Raw genomic sequence first — 14,270 nt, forward strand, 5'->3', positions numbered from 1 at the left:
GGTCTATCTCCCCTCCCCTCCCCTCCCCCTCCCCCTCCCCTCCCTCCCCCCAGGGACCTTCACTGACCAGCAGGTGACGAGGACGGATCTATCTCCCCTCCCCCTCCCTCCCCCTCCCCCTCCCCCTCCCTCCCCCCAGGGACCTTCACTGACCAGCAGGTGACGAGGACAGGTCTATCTCCCCTCCCCCTCCCTCCCCCTCCCCCTCCCCCGCCCCCTCCCCCCAGGGACATTCACTGACCAGCAGGTGACGAGGACAGGTCTATCTCCCCTCCCCTCCCCCTCCCCCTCCCCCTCCCTCCCCCCAGGGACCTTCACTGACCAGCAGGTGACGAGGACAGGTCTATCTCCCCTCCCCCTCCTCCTGCCCCGCCCCCTCCCCCCAGGGACATTCACTGACCAGCAGGCGACGTGGACAGGTCTATCTCCCCTCCCCCTCCCCCTCCCCCGCCCTCCCCCCAGGGACATTCACTCACCAGCAGGCGACGAGGACAGGTCTATCTCCTTTCTTCTCTTGCCATGCTGTCACCTCCTGTAAGATGCTGATGATGTCGTGTGGGAATTGTGGGACAGGATCCTCCATTGGCCAGCTGTCCAGCTGCAGAACCCGAATCTCTCGCTGAGCGCTCTGTCAGAAGAAATTGTAGCACATGAACATGAGAATTAGGAGCAGGAGTCGGCCATTCGGCCCCTCGATTCAATGAGATCACGGCTGATCTCGCACTTCAAACCCACTTTCCCGCCCGATCCCCATACCCCTCAATTCCCTCAGAATTAACAATCTATCGATCTCAGCCTTGAATATATTCAGAGACTGAGCCTCCACAGCCCTCGGGGTAGAGAATCCCAAATATTCACCACCCTCTGAGTGAAGACATTTCTCCCCATCTCCGTCCTAAATAGAAACATAGAAATCTCCCGTGCAGAAACTGACGGGTTGTAGTTTATTAGACCAGGCCAGTCCAGTAACATAAAGGACTGCACAACCACCTCTCTGTGTCCCCATCGGGAACATTCTTCCCGCATCTAACCTGTCCTGTCCCGTCAGAATCTTAATATGTTTCTATGAGATCCCCTCTCATCCTTCTAAACTCCAGTGTATAAAGGCCCAGTTGATCCAGTCTCTCCTCATATGTCAGTCCTGCCATCCCGGGAATCAGTCGGGTGAACCTTCGCTGCACTCCCTCAATAGCAAGAACGTCCTTCCTCAGATTAGGAGACCAAAACTGAACACAATATTCCAGGTGAGGCCTCACCAAGGCCCTGTACAACTGCAGTAAGACCTCCCTGCTCCTATACTCAAATCCCCTAGCTATGAAGGCCAACATACCATTTGCCTTCACCGCCTGCTGTACCTGCATGCCAACTTTCAATGACTGATGAATCATGACACCCAGGTCTCATTGCACCTCCCCTTTTCCTAATCTGCCGCCATTCAGATAATATTCTGTCTTCGTGTTTTTGCCCCCAAAGTGGATAACCTCACATTTATCTACATTATACTGCATCTGCCATGTATTTGCCCACTCACCTAACCTGTCCAAGTCACCCTGCAGCCTCTTAGCATCCTCCTCACAGCTCACACCACCACCCAGCTTAGTGTCATCTGCAAACTTGGAGATATTACACTCAATTCCTTCATCCAAATCATTGATGTATATTGTAAATTGCTGGGGTCCCAGCACTGAGCCCTGCTGCACTCCACTAGTCACTGCCTGCCATTCTGAAAAGGACCCATTTATCCCGACTCTCTGCTTCCTGTCTGCCAACCAGTTCTCTATCCACATCAGTACATTGCCCCCAATACCATGTGCTTTAATTTTGCACACCAATCTCTTGTGTGGGACCTTGTCAAAAGCCTTTTGAAAGTCCAAATACACCACATCCACTGGTTCTCCCTTCTCCACTCTACTAGTTACATCCTCAAAAAATTCTAGAAGATTTGTCAAGCATGATTTCCCTTTCATAAATCCATGCTGACTTGGACCGATCCTGTCACTGCTTTCCAAATGTGCTGCTATTTCATCTTTAATAATTGATTCCAACATTTTCCCCACTACTGATGTCAGGCTAACCGGTCTATAATTACCCGTTTTCTCTCTCTCTCCCTCACACTTCTCTGAATTAAATTCCATTTGCCACTGCTCTGCCCACCTGACCAGTAGATTGATACCCTCCTGCAGCCCATGACTTTCCTCTTCATTATCAACCACACGGACAATTTTAGTGTCATCTGTAAACTTCTTAATCATACTCCCTATATTCAAATCTAAATCATTGATATATACCACAAAAAGCAAGGGACCCAGTACTGAGCCCTGCGGAACCCCACTGGAAACATCCTTCCAGTCACAAACACCCATCAATCATTGTCCTTTGCTTCCTGCCTCTGAGTCAATTTTGGATCCAACTTGACACTTTGCCCTGGATCCCAGGGGCTTTAACCTTCGTGACCAGTCTACCATGTGGGACCTGATCAAAAGCTTTGGTAAAATCCACATACACTACATCGTACACACTGCCCTCATCGACCCTCCTGGGTCCCTCAAAAAAGATTGAATGGGTTCATTGGCTCAGTTGGATGGACACAAGCTTCCTGGTGCTTTGTAGAGACAACAGAACCTGTCTCAGGCAATGGAGGCCGGGCAGAAAGGTCACGGATCGTGGAGAGATTCAGGCCTCCCAAATAAAGAGAGGCTGAGTCCGCACTCCTGGTAATTTCAATCATGTGCCCGTGTCACTCAGAGTTTAATACCGTCCTCCAACACGCTCATTGGTCCCAGTCTATCCTCCAGATCACCACCCTCGACCCCCTGCTGCCCCTCGACCCTCCTCCTGACCCTCGACCCCTCCCGACCCCCTCACAATTCTCGACCCCTGCCACCCTTTGACCCCCTCCCGACGCTCGACCCCCGCCCGCCTCTCGATCCCTCACGCACCTTGACCCCGTCCCGCCCCCCTCCCACCCCTCGACCTCATCCTGACACTCGACCCCCTCCTGCCACTCGAGCCACTCCCACCCCTCGACCCCCTCCCGCCTGCTGACCCAGGCAGCGTTTTACCTGATTCAATTTTCGGAGTGCAAGGTGTCGCTCTGTGAATCCTGCGGCTGGATTCTGGGAGACCAGCGTCACCTGGAACGGGCCATAGCTGCTGGAGCCATTCGGAGGCCAAAACGCTGCGTACGTCTGGAATCAGGGAATCAGGGAATCAGGGAATCAGGGAATCAGGGAATCAGGGAATCAGGGAATCACAGAGTAACGGAATCACAGAATCAGGGAATCACGGAATCAGGGAATCACAGAGTAACGGAATCACAGAATCAGGGAATCACGGAATCAGGAAATCACAGAGTAATGGAATCACAGAATCAGGGAATCACGGAATCAGCGAATCACGGAATCAGGGAATCAGGGAATCACAGAATCAGGGAATCAGGGAATAACAGAATCAGGGAATAACAGAATCAGGGAATCACAGAATCAGGGAATCACAGAGTAACGGAATCACAGAATCAGGGAATCACGGAATCAGCGAATCACGGAATCAGGGAATCAGGGAATCACAGAATCAGGGAATCACAGAATCAGGGAATAACAGAATCAGGGAATAACAGAATCAGGGAATCAGGGAATCAGGGGATCACAGAATCAGGGGATCACAGAATCAGGAAATCAGGTAATCACAGAATCAGGAAATCACGGAATCAGGGAATAACAGAATCAGGGAATCACAGAATCAGGGAATCACAGAATGAGGGAATCACAGAATGAGGGAATCAGGGAATAACAGAATCAGGGAATCACAGAATCAGGGAATCAGGGCATCACAGAATCAGGGAATCACAGAATCAAGGAATCAGGGAATAACAGAATCAGGGAATCAGGGAATAACAGAATCAGGGAATAACAGAATCAGGAAATCAGGGAATCACAGAATCAGGAAATCACGGAATCAGGGAATAACAGAATCAGGGAATCAGGGAATCAGGGGATCACAGAATCAGGGGATCACAGAATCAGGAAATCAGGGAATCACAGAATCAGGGAATCAGGGGATCACAGAATCAGGGAATCACAGAATCAGGAAATCAGGGAATCACAGAATCAGGGAATCAGGGAATAACAGAATCAGGGAATAACAGAATCATGGAATCACGGAATCAGGGAATCACAGAGTAACGGAATCACAGAATCAGGGAATCACGGAATCAGCGAATCACGGAATCAGGGAATCAGGGAATCACAGAATCAGGGAATCAGGGAATAACAGAATCAGGGAATAACAGAATCAGGGAATCACAGAATCAGGGAATCAGGGAATCAGGGGATCACAGAATCAGGGAATCACAGAATCAGGAAATCAGGTAATCACAGAATCAGGAAATCACGGAATCAGGGAATAACAGAATCAGGGAATCACAGAATCAGGGAATCACAGAATGAGGGAATCACAGAATGAGGGAATCAGGGAATCATAGAATCAGGGGATCACAGAATCAGGGAATCACAGAATCAGGGAATCACAGAATGAGGGAATCACAGAATGAGGGAATCACAGAATCAGGGAATCAGGAAATCATGGAATCAGGGAATCATGGAATCACGGAATCAGGGAATCAGCGAATCACAGAATCAGGGAATCAGGGAATCATGGAATCACGGAATCAGGCAATCAGAGAATGAGGGAATCACAGAATTAGGGAATCAATGAATCAGGGAATCACAGAATCAGGGAATCACAGAATCAGGGAATCATGGAATCAGGGAATCACGGAAACAGGGAATCACAGGATAAGGGAATCAGGGAATCAGGGAATCACAGAATCAGGGAATCACGGAATCCGTGAATCAGGGAATCACGGAATCAGGGAATCAGGGAATCACGGAATCAGGGAACCAGAGAATCAGGGAATCAGGGAATCAGGAATCACAGAATCAGAGAATCAATGAATCAGGGAATCACAGAATCAGGGAATCACAGTATCAGGGAATTACAGAATCAGGGAATCACAGAATCAGGGAATCACAGTATCAGGGAATCACAGTATCAGGGAATCAGGGAATCAGGGAATCACAGAATCAGGGAACCAGAGAATCAGGGAATCATGGAATCAGGGAATCACGGAAACAGGGAATCACAGCATCAGGGAATCAGGGAATCACAGAATCACGGAATCAGGGAATCAGGGAATCACGGAATCAGGGAATCACAGAATCAGGAAATCAGGGAATCACAGAATCAGGGAATCACAGAATCAGGGAATGACAGAATCAGGGAATCACAGAATCAGGGAACCAGGGAATCACAGAATCAGGGAATCAGCGAATCACAGAATGAGGGAATCACAGAATCTCGGAATCAGGGAATCAGGGAATCACAGAATCAGGGAATCACAGAATCGGGGAATCAGGGAATAACAGAATCAGGGAATCACAAAATCGGGGAATCAGGGAATCACAGAATCAGGGAATCACAAAATCGGGGAATCAGGGAATCACAGAATCAGGGAACCAGAGAATCAGGGAATCATGGAATCACAGAATCAGGGAATCACAGAATCAGGGAATCACAGAATCAGGGAATCACAGAATCACAGAATCAGGGAATGACAGAACCAGGGAATCACGGAATCAGGGAATCACAGAATCAGGGAACCAGGGAATCAGGGAATCACAGAATCAGGGAATCACAGAATCTGGGACTCAGGGAATCCGGGAATCAGGGAATCACAGAATCAGGGAATCAGCGAATCACAGAATGAGGGAATCACAGAATCTCGGAATCAGGGAATCAGGGAATCACAGAATCAGGGAAACACAGAATCGGGGAATCAGGGAATAACAGAATCAGGGAACCAGAGAATCAGGGAATCATGGAATCACGGAATCAGGGAATCACAGAATCATGGAATCATGGAATCAGGGAATCACAGAATCAGGGAATCAGGGAATCACAGAATCACGGAATGACAGAATCAGGGAATCACAGAATCAGGGAATCAGGGAATCACAGAATCAGGGAATGACAGAATCAGGGAATCACAGAATCAGGGAATGACAGAATCAGGGAATGACAGAATCGGGGAATCAGGGAATCACAGAATCAGGGAATCAACGAATCACAGAATCAGGGAATCACAGAATCTGGGACTCAGGGAATCCGGGAATCAGGGAATCACAGAATCAGAGAATCACAGAATCTCAGAATCTCTGAATCACGGAATCAGGCAATCACAGAATGAGGGAATCATAGAATTTCAGAATCAGGGAATCAGGGAATCTCGGAGTCAGAAGCTCAGAATCTGTGTGCTAACTCTCTGTGTTTCTTGTGTGAGAACACCAAACTCTCTCTGAACACCAACATTTAATAGTTTGTCACCATTTGAAAAATTATTCTGTTTTTCTATTCTTCCTATCAAAGTGAATAACCTCAGATTTTTTCACATTCTACTCCATCGGCCACTGTTTGCACACTCACTTAACCTGGCTATATCCCGTAGCACGCTCTGTGTCCTCCTCAGGGCTTACTGTCCCACCTAGCCTTGTCTCATCAGCAAACGTGGATACATTGCACTCGGTCCCTTCCTCCAAGTGATTAATATAGATAGTAAATAGCTGGGGCCCCAGCACTGATTCCTGCGCACCCGACTAGTTGCAACCCGCCGACCTGAAAATGATGCGTTTATCCCTACACTTGGTCGGTGCCATCCTGAAGCCTGTTACTATCATCCTCATTGTTTCCTCGATTGCTGCAATTCACATCGAAATAATGTCCTGTACCAATGCAGGGAGACAGAGGGAGACAAAAAGGAGGCAAAAGCAAAAGACAGAAAGGAGATGAGGAAAAGTGGAGGGCAGAAAAACCCAAGGCAAAGAACAAAAAGGGCCACTGTACAGCAAAATTCTAAAAGGACAAAGGGTGTTAAAAAAACAAGCCTGAAGGCTTTGTGTCTTAATGCAAGGAGTATCCGCAATAAGGTGGATGAATTAACTGTGCAAATAGATGTTAACAAATATGATGTGATTGGGATTACGGAGACGTGGCTCCAGGATGATCAGGGCTGGGAACTCAACATCCAGGGGTATTCAACATTCAGGAAGGATAGAATAAAAGGAAAAAGAGGTGGGGTAGCATTGCTGGTTAAAGAGGAGATTAATGCAATAGTTAGGAAAGACATTAGCTTGGATGATGTGGAATCTATATGGGTAGAGCTGCAGAACACCAAAGGGCAAAAAACGTTAGTGGGAGTTGTGTACAGACCTCCAAACAGTAGTAGTGATGTTGGGGAGGGCATCAAACAGGAAATTAGGGGAGCATGCAATAAAGGTGCAGCAGTTATAATGGGTGACTTTAATATGCACATAGATTGGGCTAGCCAAACTGGAAGCAATACGGTGGAGGAGGATTTCCTGGAGTGCATAAGGGATGGTTTTCTAGACCAATATGTCGAGGAACCAACTAGGGGGGAGGCCATCTTAGACTGGGTGTTGTGTAATGAGAGAGGATTAATTAGCAATCTCATTGTGCGAGGCCCCTTGGGGAAGAGTGACCATAATATGGTGGAATTCTGCATTAGGATGGAGAATGAAACAGTTAATTCAGAGACCATGGTCCAGAACTTAAAGAAGGGTAACTTTGAAGGTATGAGGTGTGAATTGGCTAGGATAGATTGGCGAATGATACTTAAGGGGTTGACTGTGGATGGGCAATGGCAGACATTTAGAGACCGCATGGATGAATTACAACAATTGTACATTCCTGTCTGGCGTAAAAATAAAAAAGGAAAGGTGTCTCAACCGTGGCTATCAAGGGAAATCAGGGATTGTATTAAAGCCAAGGAAGTGGCATACAAATTGGCCAGAAATAGCAGCGAACCCGGGGACTGGGAGAAATTTAGAACTCAGCAGAGGAGGACAAAGGGTTTGATTAGGGCAGGGAAAATGGAGTACGAGAAGAAGCTTGCAGGGAACATTAAGACGGATTGCAAAAGTTTCTATTGGTATGTAAAGAGAAAAAGGTTAGTAAAGACAAACGTAGGTCCCCTGCAGTCAGAATCAGGGGAAGTCATAACGGGGAACAAAGAAATGGCAGACCAATTGAACAAGTACTTTGGTTCAGTATTCACTAAGGAGGACACAAACAACCTTCCGGATATAAAAGGGGTCGGAGGGTCTAGTAAGGAGGAGGAACGGAGGGAAATCTTTATTAGTCGGGAAATTGTGTTGGGGAAATTGATTGGATTGAAGGCCGATAAATCCCCAGGGCCTGATGGACTGCATCCCAGAGTACTTAAGGAGGTGGCCTTGGAAATAGCGGATGCATTGACAGTCATTTTCCAACATTCCATTGACTCTGGATCAGTTCCTATGGAGTGGAGGGTAGCCAATGTAACCCCACTTTTTAAAAAAGGAGGGAGAGAGAAAACAGGGAATTACAGACCGGTCAGCCTGACATCAGTAGTGGGTAAAATGATGGAATCAATTATTAAGGATGTCATAGCAGCGCATTCGGAAAGAGGTGACATGATAGGTCCAAGACAGCATGGATTTGTGAAAGGGAAATCATGCTTGACAAATCTTCTGGAATTTTTTGAGGATGTTTCCAGTAGAGTGGACAAGGGAGAACCAGTTGATGTGGTGTATTTGGACTTTCAGAAGGCTTTCGACAAGGTCCCACACAAGAGATTAATGTGCAAAGTTAAAGCACATGGGATGGGGGGTAGTGTGCTGACATTGATTGAGAACTGGTTGTCAGACAGGAAGCAAAGAGTAGGAGTAAATGGGTACTTTTCAGAATGGCAGGCAGTGACTAGTGGGGTACCGCAAGGTTCTGTGCTGGGGCCCCAGCTGTTTACATTGTACATTAATGATTTAGACGAGGAGATTAAATGTAGTATCTCCAAATTTGCAGATGACACTAAGTTGGGTGGCAGTGTGAGCTGTGAGGAGGATGCTATGAGGCTGCAGAGTGACTTGGATAGGTTAGGTGAGTGGGCAAATGCATGGCAGATGAAGTATAATGTGGATAAATGTGAGGTTATTCACTTTGGTGGTAAAAACAGAGAGACAGACTATTATCTGAATGGTGACAGATTAGGAAAAGGGAAGGTGCAACGAGACCTGGGTGTCTTGGTACATCAGTCATTGAAGGTTGGCATGCAGGTACAGCAGGCGGTTAAGAAAGCAAATGGCATGTTGGCCTTCATAGCGAGGGGATTTGAGTACAGGGGCAGGGAGGTGTTGCTACAGTTGTACAGGGCCTTGGTGAGGCCACACCTGGAGTATTGTGTACAGTTTTGGTCTCCTAACTTGAGGAAGGACATTCTTGCTATTGAGGGAGTGCAGCGAAGATTCACCAGACTGATTCCCGGGATGGTGGGACTGACCTATCAAGAAAGATTGGATCAACTGGGCTTGTATTCACTGGAGTTCAGAAGAATGAGAGGGGACCTCATAGAAACGTTTAAAATTCTGACGGGTTTAGACAGGTTAGATGCAGGAAGAATATTCCCAATGTTGGGGAAGTCCAGAACCAGGGGTCACAGTCTAAGGATAAGGGGTAAGCCATTTAGGACCGAGATGAGGAGAAACTTCTTCACCCAGAGAGTGGTGAACCTGTGGAATTCTCTACCACAGAAAGTTGTTGAGGCCAATTCACTAAATATATTCAAAAGGTAGTTAGATGAAGTCCTTACTACTCAGGGGATCAAGGGGTATGGTGAGAAAGCAGGAATGGGGTACTGAAGTTTCATGTTCAGTCATGAACTCATTCAATGGTGGTGCAGGCTAGAAGGGCTGAATGGCCTACTCCTGCACCTATTTTCTATGTTTCTATGTTTCTATACCCATGATCAAGACACTAACATACATCACAAAGTGCAGAGGTCCCAATCCCATACCTCCCTCCGCTCTGATAAACCACTGCTCACTACTCTCTGCTTTCCGTCCCTTAGCTCATTGTGTATCCCCTTCTACCACTGGTCCTTAAGGTCAACCACCTCAGAGACTCTCCCTGCGGGATTAGTGAACGTCTCGTGACTCTCTGACTCACCCTATCCCGGAACCAGTGCGCCACAGTTATCAGTGTGGCCTGCAGGTACAGCAAGCAATAAGGAAGGCTAATGGCATGTTGGCCTTTATTGCTGGGGGTGGAGTATAAGAGTAAGGAAGCCTTGCTCCAATTGTACAGGGCCTGGGTGAGACCACACCTGGAGTACTGTGCACAGTTCCAGTCTCCGTATCTAAGGAAGGATATACTTGCCTTGGAGGCATACAATGGAGGTTCACTAGATTGATTCCTGGGATGAGAGATTGTGTAGAATGGACCAACACTCTGAGTTTATTAGAATGAGAGGTGACCTCATTGAAACATACAAGAGTGACCTGTGACCCAGGGTGATCTGTGACGGGGCGAATGATACTTAAGGGGTTGACTGTGGATGGGCAATGGCAGACATTTAGAGACCGCATGGATGAACTACAACAATTGTACATCCCTGTCTGGCGTAAAAATAAAAAAGGGAAGGTGGCTCAACCGTGGCTATCAAGGGAAATCAGGGATAGTATTAAAGCCAAGGAAGTGGCATACAAATTGGCCAGAAATAGCAGCGAACCCGGGGACTGGGAGAAATTTAGAACTCAGCAGAGGAGGACAAAGGGTTTGATTAGGGCAGGGAAAATAGAGTACGAGAAGAAGCTTGCAGGGAACATTAAGACGGATTGCAAAAGTTTCTATAGATATGTAAAGAGAAAAAGGTTAGTAAAGACAAATGTAGGTCCCCTGCAGTCAGAATCAGGGGAAGTCATAACGGGGAACAAAGAAATGGCGGACCAATTGAACAAGTACTTTGGTTCGGTATTCACTGAGGAGGACACAAACAACCTTCCGGATATAAAAGGGGTCAGAGGGTCTAGTAAGGAGGAGGAACTGAGGGAAATCCTTATTAGTCGGGAAATTATGTTGGGGAAATTGATGGGATTGAAGGCCGATAAATCCCCAGGGCCTGATGGACTGCATCCCAGAGTACTTAAGGAGGTGGCCTTGGAAATAGTGGATGCATTGACAGTCATTTTCCAACATTCCATTGACTCTGGATCAGTTCCTATGGAGTGGAGGGTAGCCAATGTAACCCCACTTTTTAAAAAAGGAGGGAGAGAGAAAACAGGGAATTATAGACCGGTCAGCCTGACATCGGTAGTGGGTAAAATGATGGAATCAATTATTAAGGATGTCATAGCAGCGCATTCGGAAAGAGGTGACATGATAGGTCCAAGTCAGCATGGATTTGTGAAAGGGAAATCATGCTTGACAAATCTTCTGGAATTTTTTGAGGATGTTTCCAGTAGAGTGGACAAGGGAGAACCAGTTGATGTGGTATATTTGGACTTTCAGAAGGCTTTTGACAAGGTCCCACACAAGAGATTAATGTGCAAAGTTAAAGCACATGGGATGGGGGGTAGTGTGCTGACATGGATTGAGAACTGGTTGGCAGACAGGAAGCAAAGAGTAGGAGTAAATGGGGACTTTTCAGAATGGCAGGCAGTGACTAGTGGGGTGCCGCAAGGTTCTGTGCTGGGGCCCCAGCTGTTTACACTGTACATTAATGATTTAGACGAGGGGATTAAATGTAGTATCTCCAAATTTGCGGATGACACTAAGTTGGGTGGCAGTGTGAGCTGCGAGGAGGATGCTATGAGGCTGCAGAGTGACTTGGATAGGTTTGGTGAGTGGGCAAATGCATGGCAGATGAAGTATAATGTGGATAAATGTGAGGTTATCCACTTTGGTGGTAAAAACAGAGAGACAGACTATTATCTGAATGGTGACAGATTAGGAAAAGGGGAGGTGCAACAAGACCTGGGTGTCATGGTTACATCAGTCATTGAAGGTTGGCATGCAGGTACAGCAGGCGGTTAAGAAAGAAAATGGCATGTTGGCCTTCATAGCGAGGGGATTTGAGTACAGGGGCAGGGAGGTGTTGCTACAATTGTACAGGACATTGGTGAGGCCACACCTGGAGTATTGTGTACAGTTTTGGTCTCCTAACTTGAGGAAGGACATTCTTGCTATTGAGGGAGTGCAGCGAAGGTTCACCAGACTGATTCCCGGGATGGCGGGACTGACATATCAAGAAAGACTGGATCAACTGGGCTTGTATTCACTGGAGTTCAGAAGAATGAGAGGGGTTCTCATAGAATTCTGACGGATTTAGACAGGTTAGATGCAGGAAGAATGTTCCCAATGTTGGGGAAGTCCAGAACCAGGGGTCACAGTCTAAGGATAAGGGGTAAGCCATTTAGGACCGAGATGAGGAGAAACTTCTTCACCCAGAGAATGGTGAACCTGTGGAATTCTCTACCACAGAAAGTAGTTGAGGCCAATTCACTAAATATATTCAAAAAGGAGTTAGATGAAGTCCTTACTACTAGGGGAATCAAGGGGTATGGTGAGAAAGCAGGAAGGGGATACTGAAGTTGCATGTTCAGCCATGAACTCATTGAATGGCGGTGCAGGCTAGAAGGGCCGAATGGCCTACTCCTGCACCTATTTTCTATGTTTCTATGTTTCTATGACCCGCTGTGACCCGTGACCCGGGGTGACCTGTGACCCGCGTGACCTGTGACCCGAGTTGACGTGTGAGCCGCTGTAACCTGTGACTCGCTGTGACCCATGACTCGCTGTGACCCATGCCCTGGGGTGACCTGTGACCTGCTGTGACCCATGACCCGGGGTGACATGTGACCTGCTGTGACCTGGGGTGACCTGTGACCCGGGGTGACCCACGCCCCAGGGTGACCTGTGACCCGGGGTGACTTGTGGCCAGTGCCCAGGTTGGGAGCGGTGCAGCGCGCAGGGCCTTACCTGGTCGAGGTCCTGCGGGCGGCTCAAGGTTACCACGGATACGCAGTGGTGATCGTAAACCAACGCCCAGAAATCCGCCAGCGTCTGTGTCAGGGGCAGCTGGGTCATTATAAACCCGTCCTTCCTCGCGTAGGACTGGCGAGGACAGAGAGAGATTCAGGTCAGGGTCAGAGATATCCGCACACACACGTACACACACACGCACTCACTCACTATCTCACTCCCTCACTCACTCTCACTCACTATCTCACTCCCTCACTCACTCTCACTCACTATCTCACTACCTCACTCACTCTCACTCACTATCTCACTACCTCACTCACTCTCACTCACTCTCTCTTTCCCTCTCTCCCTCACTCTATCTCGCACTCTCCCCCTCTCTCACTCCCTCTCTCACTCTCTCTCGCTCCCCCGCTCTCTCTCTCTCTCTCTCTCTCTCCTCCTCTCTCTCCCCCTCACTCTCTCCCTCACTCTCACTCTCTCTCACATGTAACGACAATGTATATTTACACAGCATATTTAAGGCAGCAAGACGTCCTGAGGTGATTCACAGGAGCGATAATTCGACAACATTTGACACCGAGCCACATGGGGAGATATTAGATGAGCTTGGACACAGAGGGAGGTTTTAAGGAGCATCTTAAAGGAGGAGAGATAGAGAGGCGGAGAGGTTTAGGGAGGGAGTGCTAGAGCTGGGGGCCCAGGCAACAGAAGGCACGGCCACCGATGGTGGAGCGATTATAATCAGGGATGGTCAGGAGGGCATAATTAGAGGAGCGCAGAGATCTCGGGGGTTGTGGGGCTCGAGGTTACAGAGATAGGCAGAGTTGTCGGGGCTGGAGGAGGGTACAGAGATAGGGAGGGGTGTCAGGGCTGGAGGAGGTTACAGAGATAGGGAGGGTTGTAGGGGCTGGAGGGGGTTACAGAGATAGGGAGGGGTGTAGGGGCTGGAGGAGGTAACAGAGATAGCGAGGGGTGTAGGGCTGGAGGAGGTTACAGAGATAGCGAGGGGTGTAGGGCTGGAGGAGGGTACAGAGATAGGGAGGGGTGTAGGGGCTGGAGGAGGTTACAGAGATAGGGAGGGGTGTAGGGGCTGGAGGAGGTTACAGAGATAGGGAGGGGTATAGGGGGCTGGAGGAGATTACAGAGATAGGGAGGGGTGTAGGGGCTGGAGGAGATTACAGAGATAGGGAGGGGTGTAGGGGCTGGAGGAGATTACAGAGATAGGGAGGGGTGTAGGGGCTGGAGGAGGTTACAGAGATAGGGAGGGGTGTAGGGGCTGGAGGAGATTACAGAGATAGGGAGGGGTGTAGGGGCTTGAGGAGATTACAGAGATAGGGAGGGGTGTAGGGGCTGGAGGGGGTTACAGAGATAGGGAGGGGTGTAGGGGCTGGAGGAGATTACAG

At 48.3% G+C, this 14,270-nt stretch overlaps 1 protein-coding gene across 1 annotated transcript in view; it reads right to left on the reverse strand.

Moving 5' to 3' along the window:
* Window positions 1–476: 476 nt before the first annotated feature.
* Window positions 477–14,270, reverse strand: part of LOC139243774 (receptor-type tyrosine-protein phosphatase alpha-like) — a gene marked incomplete at both ends in the record, with an annotated part of 41,584 nt that continues 27,790 nt past the window's right edge. The window contains 3 exons of the mRNA XM_070870855.1: window positions 477–628; window positions 3,063–3,188; window positions 12,865–12,999. Coding sequence (XP_070726956.1) covers window positions 477–628; window positions 3,063–3,188; window positions 12,865–12,999 — 413 coding nt within the window. The remainder of the gene's footprint in view (window positions 629–3,062; window positions 3,189–12,864; window positions 13,000–14,270) is intronic.

This window comes from Pristiophorus japonicus, unplaced genomic scaffold, assembly GCF_044704955.1.
Source record: "Pristiophorus japonicus isolate sPriJap1 unplaced genomic scaffold, sPriJap1.hap1 HAP1_SCAFFOLD_1862, whole genome shotgun sequence".
NCBI lineage: Eukaryota > Metazoa > Chordata > Chondrichthyes > Pristiophoridae > Pristiophorus > Pristiophorus japonicus.